This window comes from Xenopus tropicalis, chromosome 5, assembly GCF_000004195.4.
Source record: "Xenopus tropicalis strain Nigerian chromosome 5, UCB_Xtro_10.0, whole genome shotgun sequence".
Taxonomy (NCBI): Eukaryota; Metazoa; Chordata; class Amphibia; order Anura; family Pipidae; genus Xenopus; species Xenopus tropicalis.
Window position 1 is genome coordinate 115,434,535 of NC_030681.2, and position 15,199 is coordinate 115,449,733.

Genomic DNA, 15,199 nt, shown 5'->3' on the forward strand with positions numbered 1-15,199 from the left:
CACATTCACCAAAGAAATATTTCTAAAATACCAATACCTATCAAACAAGATGGCATCAACATGCTAATTTGCTCTCTTATTATGTCCCATATTTATTGACTAGTGCTACTCCCTATTAAAATTCCTCTTTAGAGATTTTTACCACTTTTATTAGGTCTTAAATACACCCACAACAAAATGCTTTTAATGACACATGGGATTTTTTATCACCCATGACAAATCTTGGCTACTGCAGGCAACAAATTGTCCCATGTTTTCTTCCCGCCAGCTAAAATGCAAAGCACCGGTGGGGAAACACATGCGATGTGACCACTTTCTGAAGTAGGCCAAAGTTTCCTTGAGAGGCAACTGCAGGCTATTTTGCAAGGCCGAATAGATACATATGTTTTCCCACCAGCAATTTACATTATTGCCAGTTGGACTCCTGAACGAGTGCCAGGACATTCGAATCATTGCTTGGTTATCGGGAACCTGAAGGTCATGTACCAAACGTTGTGGGGCTCCACAATTATGCTGAATTGATGCAGTGCTGCCTATCCTTGTAACTATAACCATACAAAACTAAGTAAATCTGTGTAATTCTATTATCACTTGCACGTGTGTAAGCTATTGTTTACTAACAGTTCAACAGAAGGTTTTATCATTAACCCTGAATAGTTCTATCAATATTTGTTATTAATGTTAATTAATACAAATTATGAATACTAATAAAGGCCCACCCACTTTATTACAAATGTACAGTAGTGAGATACATTAGTTAAAATAAAACATCATCTTGCAAAGTATAATACACATTCAATACCTTTATATAAAATATACTGTATATATTACATTCTATTTATCAATTACACTTATTTAATTTGTAATTTACCACTGCTAAGTAACCAATATCTCACTAGTGCAGTATGAACAATATTCACATATGCTTATAGATCAATAAAATATATTTTTGTTTTTAAATATAAACAATGTGATTTTCCCTATAATATACTTGTATTAGAACAAAAAATGAACAAGTCAGTCTGGAAATAGCATGTTTAGGCACACACTGGCATTTATTGATTTACAAGTTACAATGGGACGCTGATAGCTTTATAAACCACTAAAGGCTAAACACGCTATTAATGACAGATTACTCTACAGTATTTAAAGTGCTCTGACTGTGCTGAGTGACCACAAGGACAAAAAAAGGTCAAAATCGTTCTATTATGTGGCAGGAACTTATAGTATGAAACCATTAAGGAAAACTGTGTGGCACTTCAGATTCAAACAATGCTTAGAAAATGATTATTAAAACTAAACCATGAAATAGCTCCTTCTGGTTTTTTTTTTTTCTTCTTTTTTTTTAGACTTTGACCTTGAAAACCAGTTCTACGGATATACAGTAAAAACACTCTACAATGGTCATTTCTGAGATCCTACTACTACACTGTTTATAACCCATATGTAAACTTTAATTAGATTCATATTGCCTAACATTAAACCTTCTTTCTTCCAGCTTCTGTGTTTCTCCTCATCTTTATCACCAAGTGATCATTATACTGAATTGACTCATGATCATTTGGTTATTTCCTCAAATTGTTCTTCAATTTACAAATCTTTTTCATTTATACTTCCAAATGCTACCTGTGATCAAAGGAGGCTCAAGCATTGCTAAATCAGCCCCTATGTATGTTTTTATACATATATATAGGGCATAGTTTTGGATAACTATTCAGCAATGCAAAATGATTTTAAAAAATATTCTCTTATTTGAAAGATATAATATCAAGTTTCTTTGGCAAACCAAAGTAACTATATATCAGAAAATAAAATATCTGATGCTTTATTTACCAGTAAATCTTTCTAGAAGACAAAGGTCATCTCTTGAGATTAAAAGAAAACAAGGTTCCTTCTAAAATGGGAACAGTATAAGATGCTTAAAAGGCATTTTTCAAGGCAGGATTTACATCTTTATTCTTATACTTTTTAAGATAAACAGATTATTAGTGTGCTCCCTCAAACCAAAAATTCTAATGGCCAACCAAAGAGAACAGCAAGAAATACTGATGTTGTAAATTCAGAATTTTAACAGTGTAAAACTGCTAAAGTGAGAACTGTAAACCTGTGCAATTCTTTTCCCAAAGTGGCAGATATAGTCTAGAAACAGCTCCAGTTCAACTGGTTTTACCAATGAAAAAATACAAGGTTACTGTAAATAAAGGTGTAGTTCACATTTGAATTAACCTTTATTATGCAGTAGACAATGATATTGAGATAATCTGCAACTGATCTTTATGTCATCTTGGAATTATTTTGCATTTTATTCAGTAACTCTCAATTAGTCTCAATTTTAGCAGCAATCTGGTTCCTAGGATTTTTACTCTATGAACCTGCCAATTTCAACAAGACATTAGAAGGCCTGAATAAGATCGGAATTAATAAAAAGTACAAATATCATTAAAATGATAGCCTCACAGTAAAATATTGTATTGTCTTTAGGATCTGCTACCCCTGTTTTAAAGCTAAAAAAGAGGCAGAAGTAATTTTGAGCAATTAAAGTTGCTAAAAAAGAACATATACTTAACTTTAAACTACAAGTTAAATTAAAGGTAAACTATTCTTTTAATGCTACAAAGTTTATCCATGGACTGGATAAATGGTTCTTTTCAAATTTAGAAGGAACTTTTTCCTGCTTACTGTTTGGCTTGTAGAGTATCTTATTTTGGATGCAAAATGCAATGAAAGATTTTTGCCCACTGGGCAGAGAAATGAAGATTCCATGAAAATACTGGTAAATCTTAAATAAAGCACCTAAATATTGCCTTGTCATTCTGCACATTTAACAATTAAAGAAGAGGGAAAGGGTCTGGTTGTTGGACTCTAGGTTGTGGTTTGACTCATGGAAAGAAGTCAGTTGTGTCAGACTTAAAGGATATGTAAACCCTACATTTTCTCACCATGTATATAAATTGACCACATATACCACACCCAAATGGCATAATTTGTGCTTCAAATATCCCTCTGTTTGTCAGCACCATCACATTTTCCTAAAACAACCAAAGCAGTTTTCATCCAGTATCCATTTTCCCTCTGACACAATATTAGAGCTAGCAATGCCATCTCTGTATTGGTGGCTGGACTGGAGGGGTGTGTTTCCTAATCTGAGATGGGAAGATTCTCTGCCTTAGACGTAAGCATACCCAGTAGCCAACAGCCAAAGCAGATTCCCAAGGGAGGGGGCTGGGCAGGTTAGAGGAGAAAAAAAATAAGTTATTAATGGGATGCTGCAGTCGTACTACAGGTATTGACAGGTGTTTAAAGATTTCATAGAGGTTGCTCACTGAATACATGTTTTGTGAAGGGTTTGCATGTCCTTTAAGACAAGCCTCTTAATTTCCCTGTATCCCAGGCTTTAAACATAGATTTTAAAGGAGAAGGAAAGGCTAAGTCACTTGGGGATACCAAAATGTTAGGCACCCCCAAGTGACTTAAATCGCTTACCTTTTACCCCGGGCTGGTGCCCCTGTTAAGAGAGAACAGCACCAGCCCGGGGTACCTGCGAACGTTTCCTCTTCCTTGTTCGCGCTTGCACATGCGCAGTAGAGTGAAAAGTAGAACTTTAACAACAAAGTCGGCTTTTCACTCTAATGCGCATGGCCTGGCCCAGGTTTTTTTTCGGCAAAAGACATACGGAAGAAGGAAGCGCTCGCTGCAGGTACCCCGGGCTGGTGTGGTTTTCTCCTAACAGGGGCACGAGCCCAGGGTACAAGGTAAGCGATTAAAGTCACTCGGGGGGGTGCCTAGAATTTTGGCACCCCCAAGTGACTTAGCCTTTCCTTCTCCTACAAAGGACTCCTTGTACCAGAATAATTTAGTCATGAGTGTAGTTGAACAAGTAATACAGAATACAATGTAAGACGTTATGATGACAATAAATAAGGCAATGATGTTTAATTTTCTGTCAAACCTACCGGCTCAATAATGTGTTAGATTTTTGGCCCCCGAACTGACAATATTTTTCACTTAGCGCCACAGACAGAATTTAATTAAACACATCAATGAGACTTTTTCTGAAATGTAAAATGTATAACACACAAATCACTGGTTCCTCTAATTTCATTATATAAAAAAAACTTATTTTGAATAATCAATAACATATAAGCACAAAATATTACACTCACCCTTCAAAGAGTACACCAAACCTACCTTGTTTATGCATGCGAAATTTGTTTAAAATCATTTGTTTGTTCCATTTAGATCCTGTGTGCCAAATAACCGCAGCCAAACTTTTTTTTTCTTTTGCTGATAATTAAAGCAATCAGCAATGCAAGCATTGTGTTACATTTTATTTTATCTCTACATCAAAAAAAGGTAATTTAAAAAAAAAAAAAATTCCCTTGAGATAGGAAAATAAATGAAAGCCAGCACCTTCACAAAATAATGGTGTGCCGACCCATTGGGAAATATTTGACTCTTGATTCAAAGTATTCAAAGCTCATTCAAAAGTGTTCATTTGGAATGCAGATATCAAAGATAATGCAAATGTTCAAGAGTAATGTAAAACTTACCAGATGTTCTAATCCAGCTTTAATATTCACCAAGTCACTGTAACAGAAGAACAAAAAGTTCTTAATAGTTGCTAAATACTTGTCCAACGTCATTTGTGTAGGTTTTCCTTTAGCTTTCTAATATCTCAGTCAGTGACTTATACATAATGAAAGATACTCTTCAAGAAAACATGTACCAATAACAAAGACTAGGCGCATATTTATACAATCAAATACAAATATGGGACCCGTTATCCAGAATGCTCAGGACCTGGGGTTTTCCAGATAAGGGGTCTTTCCGTAATTCCGATCTCCTACCTTACGTCTGCTAAAAAAATTATTTAAAGAGTAATAAAACCCAATAGGATTGTTTTGGCTCCAATAAGGATTAATTATATCTTAGTTGGGATCAAGTACAAGGTACTGTTTTATTATTACAGAGAAAAAGGAAATCATTTTTAAAAATGTGAATTATTTGATTAAAATGGAGTCTATGTGAGATGGGCTTTTCATAATTTGGAACTTTCTGGATAATGTGTTTCCGGATAAGGGGTCTGGATACCTGTACAGGTATAGGACCCATTATCCAGAACCCCATTATCCAAAAATTTCCAAATTACAGGAAGGTAGATTCCATTTTAAACAAATAATTAAACATTAAACATTTTGACTAAGATATAATTCATCCTTATTGGAGGCAAACCAAGTGCTTTTAACGTGTAAATGATTTTTTTTTAGAATGGAGATCCAAATTACTGAAAGATCCTTAACCAGAAGACACCAGGCCCCAAGCATTCTGGATAACAGGTCCACATACCTGCACATTTAAAATATAACTAAAATATTTAAAATAAAACTGCAAAAAGATGTCTAACATAAGAGCCAGAACACTTCTTCCTGCTTTTAGCTTTCTAACCTCTTAGTTAGTCTGTGACTTTAGGGGGGGGGGCACATGGGACATGACTGTTCAGTATGTTTGTGAGCATGCAGGTCAGATTCAGATGCAAACTAATTGAACATTTATGTCTCTTGTGGCCCCCCCTCAAGTCACTGATTGGTTACTGACTGCTAACAGCTTAGAGAGCTGTAAAGGAGGAACTAGAGTTCTGCCCATTATGTTAGACATCCGTTGACTCTAGTGTTTATAGATTATATACTATTAGTTAGTAGATTATACTACCTATATTACAAATATTTTTTATATTTTGCAGTTTAATTTTTACACTGAACTATTCCTTTAAGTATGCAAAAAATTATTTAAACATTAAACTCAATAGGATTGTTTTTCCACCAATACAGATTCATGCAGCTTAGTTACCAGTAAATAAATGGTACTGTTTTACTATTACAGAAAAATGTTACTCATTTTCTTTTATTCTTTATTATTTTTTATTATTCAAATTATTTTATTAAAATGGACTATGGGGGTGGTCTTCCCGTAATTCTAAACTTTCTGGATAATGGATTCCATACCTGTAGTAGTCAAATGCAGTTAATTACCCAATGGCAGTGTAACAGAGATAAGTTGCAGAGGAAGCTGACAGGCCCCCATTATTTGCAGAACACAATACATGACTACGCTACAGCTTGAAACATTCTGAACGTCAGCATTTCAAAATCACACTTTAAAGGCAATAAAATTAACACTTTAAAAGCATTAAAATGAGCTTAAATGGGTTCTTTGTTTTTCAGTCTGTTTATTTTCATATTAACACAGCAAAGAAAAGAATGCACAACTGAGGGAATTGGTATAACGGTATGCTCACAGAAAGTACCTTTCTATAGATATACAAGACATAGAGGATTCAGCAGGAATACACAGTGCATAGGGCACAGGGCTTATTTATCAATTTACAAACTTGAATACCTCAAACTTTTGAGTTTACAAACTAGAATAAAACTCAAACATCTTGAATTTAAAATATGCCATGACTTTGCCTGGGACAAATCCCATTGACTTTTAGAGAAACTCGTAAGCTTTTAGATGGCGAAGGTTTACATTCAAGATTTCAGGCTGTTTGCATGTAAACACCAGTTATTTGAGTTTTTGAACCACAACTTAAATTCAAGTTTTTTTTAGCTTAATTCATGATAAATCACCCCCTAAGTGTGGTTTGAAATGAGGTGGCAGAATTAAGTAAACATGACATTTAAGAAGATGTGTCAGAAATGTTTACGCCCGTTTCTTTTTGGGGTTTTTTTTGAGTTCTGCCATTTAATAATGTATTTTTTCCATGTACCCCAAGCTTTTTTTTTTTTTTTAAAAAAAAAAATGTTAAGCAGCCCTGAAGAGTTGTATACCTTTATTAGCAAAGGGAACACTGTAGCCATTATTACACCATTCCACTGTTCCTTTAATCATTGAAACATTCACCATTAAGCTTTTAGCATATGATAGACTTCAACTGTAAAGTTGCATTTGGCAGTGGTGTTGCTAGCTATGGCACTCAGGGCAACCCAAGCCCTTAACTTAAAAAATTACATTGTTGGTTAGAATGAGTAACTGCCATTTATTTGTTTTGTGCACAAACTTATATTGCTATATTTATGGTATATTAAACACCATAAAGCATATTCTGAGTATGTTTGCTGGCAATCATTTTCTCCCATTTAGGCTGGTGTGTGCCATATTTCTTTAAACTGCGTATAAGTATGTGCCACAGCACACTTGTGTACGTTGAAATTTCCCCCGGAATTTTTGCTTCAGTAGACGGAACCCATAAACTTTACTCAGAAGACAGTCTGTAGCCCGGTCATATAATATATTTATACATATATAGATATTGCAACAGAATCGCATCCTGTTTGTATCCATTCCATGGAATATCTTATGTATACTGGAAGATAATCTGCTCACACACAGCCTTATTGAAGGATTGTTAGGTAACTGAATAATAATATCCATTTCATTTGGATTTTATTCTAATATACAGGGTTCTTATGTTCATCTCAAAATAAAAATAAGCAAGTGTAGTAAATGTGAAGAACTACATGTTTCTTACTACAAATAGAGTTGGAAGAGTAAAAATATCAGCAGAGAAGGACAGTGTAATGAAGGAATTTGTTTGTGTGTGTGTGTTTGTGTAGCCTTCTTAATGAAGCCAATAACCTTTTTAATGAGGCCAATTTACTACACCGGAGAAAATGATTTCCTAGCACTGGCTGATAAGTCCCCAGCTTCAGTGTCTGACTGTTATTTAGTGGTCTGTGTCCTGTGCTGTCCCTGTCATGACTTTATCAATATTTGTGCAATTCTCCCCCAGTGCTGAAAACAGCCCTAATTCAATTACAAGCCTCCAAACTGATAACATAGACGTGAAGTAGAAAATAGGAAGAGATTATTGGCAAATTAATAAAGATTTGTATTGAGCAAATACACAGGAGTAGAGCAGGTCTCTTTCTCACTACTTTTTTTTTTTTTTTAATCATTCTCTGTCTTAAGTCTACTGGGAATGAAGAGTTTCCCTTCCGCTCATACAACACATTGATTTCTGAATTAGACTGCAATATTAAATAATTAATACAGTGGCTGTGATTGATGCTTTGCATTAGATGAATATTAGGTTATCAATCAAATTCCACTTGGTTTAATGTAATAATATTGAAAAAATGACATGGGTTGTTCATGCAATTTGTAGTTGAGATGGTACAGACAGAAATGTAGAAGTGTAACATAAAGCTGCCCATTAGGTTATGTTGTGGTCAGATATCTCCAATCTTATCTTATCTAGATAAGATAGAAATAATAAGGGGAGGACAGAGGCAGATCCTGGGGCATTTCCAATTTAATTATTACAATCAATAAATATGTGTAAAAAAACAGACACTACTTTGAAACATGTCAGAACCTCTGTGATATACTTTATTATCTGAATAATTCAAATAAATATTTGACATTTAATATTTCAATAATTCATTGCACTTTTGACTCATAAACAATGAACAATAAAAAAAAATCATCAGTGATTAATAGAAATATATAAAGTTGCTGAAAGAAAAAATAAGGCCAAGCTGCTAACCAGTTGTCCATGAAATGGGCTTCATGGGTTTATAGGCACAGCCCTAAATTCCAATCACTTTTTTTGGAATTCCCAATAAGAAGCAGGAGGCTCCCCACATTTCTTGTATTTACACAACAAACGCCTAAAAATCTGGGGTTTCCGGCTCTTTTGAAAAGGCATGTAGTTATTACATTTTAAACTATTACAGCTCTTGACAGACTATTTTAGAAATCAACATAAAAAGATAAAATGAATGCAAAAATCTGCCATGTAAGAAATACTAAAGAAGGAAGACATTTAAGATCTGTACATCAAAGGGGACAAAAATTATATTTACAAACTATAACTCTACAACTAGCAACTGCTGAAAAATGTTAATAAAAACAGATAATTAATATAATTAAAATAAGACCAACCCCAAGTCTTTTTCAAAAATATTAGGTGTATTAAGATGAAGTTGGTCTTTGAAATGGAAAGGCTTTTTTTGGTGACTAGAAATGCTAAGAAGGCTCAATTTTTTTTATGTCAGTGTTAGCTATAGAGCATCCTTGTCTGAAGTCACAGGCTGTGATACAGAAGACTTATTTGACACATAGCTACATGGGTTCTGAACTTAGAGTCAGAACCCTGAACAAGGATCAAAGAAATGAGTTTAAATAGTGTTTTCATGGTCACAGCACACAAAACAGGCTTATAAGAAATTGTTCTTGGAATATTACATTGTAAGTCCCGAAACAACACTAACTACTTAAGGGGGCACAAACCTGTTCCAATACTATTTATCATATTATTGTTTTTGCCTTATATAATTTTGTCAAAGAACAAAGATTCAAGAGAGTTTATGTTTCCAAGTAAATAACCAATGGGAAAAGTAAGAAGTCTTCAATACACTCGCCTGCCCTAATGTATCTTCACACATATCAAAGAAAACGGACTGCAAGCCACATCCTTTCAGAACTATTGTACTACTCAAGAACAAGGCACAATCACAGCATCTCCCTTTAACTTTGAATAGGGGGGAATTTGCAGCTTTTTGTAGCTTCTCTCTTGAAGCAAAAAATAGTTGGGGTGACAAAGTGTTGAAAATACCTTCATGTGCCATTATCACAAAGCTCAGTACATTAAAGGGTTGCACCAATTATGCACCATGTTTGTACCAGTGAAAGGTAACAGTACATAATATTCAAATGCTTACAACCCCCTTTTATTTTTTGGTGGTACTGGTGTTTTAAACAATTTCTGGTCTTCCCTTACTGTTTCTAATTATTTTATGTCAACATGTTAAGGATGTTAAATGGTTGCTGGTTTAAAAAAAAAAACAGATTAAGCCTATTCTGGTGTGTTGTGGTACCTGAGGTTGTCTTTTTCCTGTGTTTGTGAAATTACTGCCATCTATGTGTAGAGATCTGTTGGGATTGAGCATTAATTACCAGAAATACAACACAACTTGGTCAGAACACAACCACCATGGTTCAAGCCCTAAAAAAACATTATGGATGCATAATAATATTACACTCCCTTCTAATGTAGGCCCCTGTATTACTTGTGGCTCTTACTCTATCCTGAAACTTTGAAACAGATGGTCTATAGGTAAAAGTTTAGTTTATTTTGGCAAAATCAAGCTCCAGCTACAACCAATTTTTCCTTTACTATTATTAAAAACTTGTACACAAAGAGCAAACTCCTGGAGAAAAGATGCAAATAAAATGATGACTATAATCTTTTGTTTTTTATTTGCAAGTGTTAGACTAAGAAGGGACAAAAGCATGGAACATAGCATCTGTCATATCAGAATATAAAAAGATGATGCTGGCACCAAATGAAAAAGCTTTAATTCATTTGCAAATCAAGCTTGCCACTTCTTTTTCAGTCTGGCGGTAACTGTCAAGAGTTAACAAGATAATCACTTTCAATTCTGCTTTCAATACTACATTACGCTGTTATTCCATTCAACAGGGCTGTTCTTTAGGGCACTGGATGAATGCTTTTCATTTCTGACTCGCACAAAAAGTTGCCAAAAAAAAAGGAAAAAGGAAAATCCACGGGGCTTAAGGAAGAAATCCCTTTATGGGCATTTATCTGCCGGCACTTGCTTTTGGGCAAAATTAGATATTTGGATACATCTGTGTCCATTCTCTTGCTACTCCTTGAGGCCTTCAGTCTGTTGTGGCAAAATAGAAGCATTTGATATAGAAAACACTTCAGTAAACATTAACCCACGCTGTGCTAAAAGGCACCTGAGCGTGCTGCTTTAGTAATGCTAAAGGCCTGCACAGATTATGCATCTCAAGAGGCACGACCACAGCAAAATAAATAATCACTTCCACAAAAGAAGCCAAATGATTATGCACAGATGATGTCGGATTAGAAGACTACAAAAATCACACACATGAAACTTTTTAATTAGTTCAAATTCAATGTTCCTAGTAAAAAAATAAATAAATAAAATAAAGATTTTTTTTTTGCCTAATTTTTATATGGTCAGGCTATATTATGTTACTTAAAAATAAGGTATCTGTATATGGCTAGATAGTACCTTTCCTACCAACTACAATGACATTTCCTACCAACTACTGCAAGTCTAAAGGTGGCCTTACACAGTAAGGTTTGGGTGGGAAATATTGTGCTAAGGCGATAGTTTGGCCCTAGGGCCAAAAATCACATTGCAATAAAGGGGATAGGAAAAGTCAAAGCGAGGACCGCATCAATGAGTCAAGGCAGCCCACAATCTGACGAAAAATCAAGCCTGTCCAATCGACACCTGGGCACTTTTTGGTAAGATATCGGTCAAGGAGGCCTGTCGGAGGGCCCCATGAACGGGCAAGATAAGCTGCCGAATTGGTCTTTAGGACCCAAATTGCCAACTTTAATCTGCATTTATGGCCACCTTAAAGGCTGCAAGTCCCTGTTTTATCTTATTCTTGGACATCTGTTCTAACTTCTAATTTTTAAGATGACTTATTTTTCTGTGTTTTTATACTATGCTACGCAAATTTCTAGAATCTGACCATTTATCTGGTGGCTAGAATACCACTTACACTGGCAATAAAAAGCTATGGTTTGGATAATGCACTGGAGAATGATAGCACAGGGCCTTAATAGAAATAAAAAATGAGAATAGAATAAAAATTCAAGAATTGTATAAAACAGAAAACATCCATATGCAGTTTGCAACATTCATAATGATCAGACATTTACAAAATTAAAAAAAATCTTGAAGCCATTACTGAAAGTTTGGAAAAACTCAAGATATTAAGATGCCCAGTGCAGCAAGTATTTACAGAATATGTTTGCAATTCACAGAAACATGACTTATAAGCAAATAACTTTATTTAGTGATTTTGGTTTTTAATGTTTTCTAGCAGTTCTTGCTAAATAGCCATACGTTGTTTGTCAGGAATACCCAAGACAGCCCTACAAACACACACACAGCTTTTAGTGGGCAGCGGAAGCCTTAATTCTCTAGATAAAGCTATCTGGGGTTTTATTTTTAAACTCCTAAATGAGCAACCAAGACAATATTGGCCCTTAGCAAGGGTCCTTCTTGCAAAGCGAGGACTTTAGCTGATTCAGCTGTGATACAAGCCGCTGAGCTAAAGCTAATGGGAGCTCATCTGAATAATCAATATGACAACCTTATTTTCAAATGCAAACAGGATTGATACAGTAAGGTGTCTCACTGCCACATCACAGTCATGGCCTCTTTTAACCCCTAATTAGATTTAGGCGATTATCCGTACACTTCCTTACAAGTGCACAGCTCGGATAAGAGATGACAAAAGCTATATGCTACTTAATTCAGCCAAGGCAGACAGCAGGTTTCCCAGAGAGATGGGAGAAAAATCAGTAAACAATTGGTATTCATATCGTCCATAGTTCTGAGATATTCCATGTTGTGTTCTTACAGCCCCGAGCATTAAAAATGGACACTTAACATAATGACAAGTGATATGGAGAATTAATTAGGGCCTGTAATTTCATTCAGCTCTTTGGAGAAGACAACTTTATACCTGAGTTAAACATTCCAGTTGATGTTAGAAGCAATAACACTATTAAATAAAAAATAAGGGGAAAAGAATATTGCATGCCAACCAACATCCAATTTGCATTCCAAAAGCAAACTGTCTCTCAAATACATGGATTTTAGGGACTTACATAACTGGTTTAAGTTTTTTAAAAGGTAAAAGAGGTTAAAAGAGATCATTTCATGTGCAATCGGCCCAGAATATTATTTTAAAAGTATATAGTTTAATGAAACTTCATTACAAAATGGTTTCCTTGCCAGCTTTAAGACTCTAGGCTCAAAAATGATTATGAATATTCAGCCCATTGGCTTAAAAGCATCCAAAATATCAACTATATCTAAAGGACAACATTACTACACTGTTCTTTGTTTTAACCCCAGGAAATGGTTTAAAACAATTATATATGTATCTAATGTAAGTTTTAAAGAATCATTTACTACAACACAAAATTATAAATATGATTCAAGGCAAAATCATGTTTTATTATAATAAAATAAATAAAAAATATCTATCTTTGGTGGCATATTAAACTTATTGTTGCTTGAAAGTGTGTGGCTAGCACTTTTTACCAACTGTAGTTAGGCATTTTTACTCATTTATAGACTAAAGCCAGTTCAGTGATTCAACCTCGGAGAGGCCCATTTATTAGCATATTTTTGAAACAATGACTAGACTTTTTTTATTGTCACACAAAAGAAAGCTTTAAAAAAAAGACCCCCTGAAAACCCTTTAAACCACGAACCAAAGAAAGATCTTCCAGTTGTAAAACTGACACCTGCTATTGACTGCTACATAACCCTGACAGGTTTTAGATGGCATATTTTTTCTTTCAAATATGTCGCAGTTTTGACGCATAATAAATGGCAACAAAAATATCACTTTTTTGTGGGGAAAAATTTTAGCACAAAAATGGAAGTAACTCAAAATAAGGAGATTCAGCTGCCAGTTGAAGTAACAAATAATGGCTTTACTTGGGGTTTGGATGGGTGGCAGTGATCCCTTTTAAATCCTGCTCAATTCCTCCAATAACAGCATAAAGATATTTACCAATTTCTGAACAGTAATTAAGAATCTACATAATTCTAAATCAATATTTGGGTTGGAAAGGTTAGCAGCTCAGTCCCATTCAAAAATGGTAAATTGTTTACTTAGCCTCTCATGCCATTCTGCCACTGCTACAAAAAAAGTCACAAATGCTGACCCATACAGTAAGAAGTAATACCCCAAGGACACCTATAGCAAGGTTCAAAGTTATATTTTCTGTTTAGGATATTCAACACATCAAAGGAGACAGACACATTTTTTTTCAACAAAAGGGAAGATTGTGTGACTCTTCATACATATGCTAATTTACTAAAAGTCCCTCCCCAGGTGGCTGCCATATCTTTCCACAGAAGTTGAGGCCCCAAGCAAATTTCCTCCTTGCTTTGGCCTTTAAATCCAGCTGTTAATGGATTATAAAGCCCATTATACTATATGAACCTTTAGGTTGATTTAAATGAATAAGTAGATGTTACAGTAATAGTACTCTGTCAGCCATGGAACAGCAAACATGCAATTATTGGCATGATGAGGCATAGCCAGATATCAGATAATCAATAAACAGCAGTGATTCACAATAGCCCATCAAATATTCAGAACGAATGAAGAAATAAATGCACAGGCTAATCAGTGATAAAATACTACCTTTGCCTGAGATCTTTCCAATAAGTTTTGTTAAAAAAAAAGGCAAATTGCCAAAAAGTCATAATATTAAGAAAAAGGGACCTCAGTTCCCTGACTGTACTACACGCTAACTATCCACATAATCTTGTTATGTGTATGATCCACCCAACATGAGACACCCCATATATCTTTTTTCACAGTCCCCACTCTACCCATCTGTAATTAACAAATTATGCTGATTTATATAGCATGCAGATAAACAGTAAAGTGCCAAAGGGCATGGACCAAATTGTATTTTATCTTTGCATTTAAAATGAAAAATTGTTTCCACTAGAAAAAAAAATTATAACAAGGGTGCAAAAAAGACAAGAAAATAATCAATGATATTGTTTAGGCTGCCTGCGTTTTGCCAAGGGAATGGTCTAAATACTATAATGCAATCTAGAAATATGGTCTGGCAGTAAAACCTAAAATATATTGATAAAAAGCAAAATACCTTGTGCATCACAAAATCTTGATGACAAATATGTATAGCTGTATAGGGTTGAAGAAAATTATTATTAACATTTATGTGTTATTATCATTTCATGTTTATATATATATATATATATATATATTATTAACATTTAATGTGTTAATTATATTTTATTGCTATTTACAGCAATTGGTTCAGCATGTTGCACTCACTGGTCATATACAGCAGGCCCCTTCCACTTTCCTCCTTACATCTCATCTTAAAGGTCTTCTAATATCTGCACATGAGCTAGTTATGTAACAGGCTTTATAAATGTCAGCATGGATGAAAAAAGGTGAGGTCTCAAACTAGCCTGTTTATTTGTATTTATTTAAAATTTAAGGGTAATTATTTTAGGGGATAGGCTGTACTATGGATTCCCAAAAGTTCCTCCGAGAACAACAGGATTATAAAGATAACTATGTTTATTGCTGGCGCCATGGGGGAAGACCCGGAATGCAGAGA

The 15,199-nt window shown here is 34.6% G+C and overlaps 1 protein-coding gene across 2 annotated transcripts in view; it reads right to left on the minus strand.

Moving 5' to 3' along the window:
- rsrc1 (arginine/serine-rich coiled-coil 1) overlaps nt 1–15,199 on the minus strand; it is a 143,484-nt gene that overhangs the window by 85,980 nt on the left and 42,305 nt on the right. For both annotated transcript variants that reach the window (XM_012962980.3, NM_001016318.3), the window contains one exon: nt 4,551–4,587. In XM_012962980.3, the coding sequence (XP_012818434.1) occupies nt 4,551–4,587 (37 nt within the window). The remainder of the gene's footprint in view (nt 1–4,550; nt 4,588–15,199) is intronic.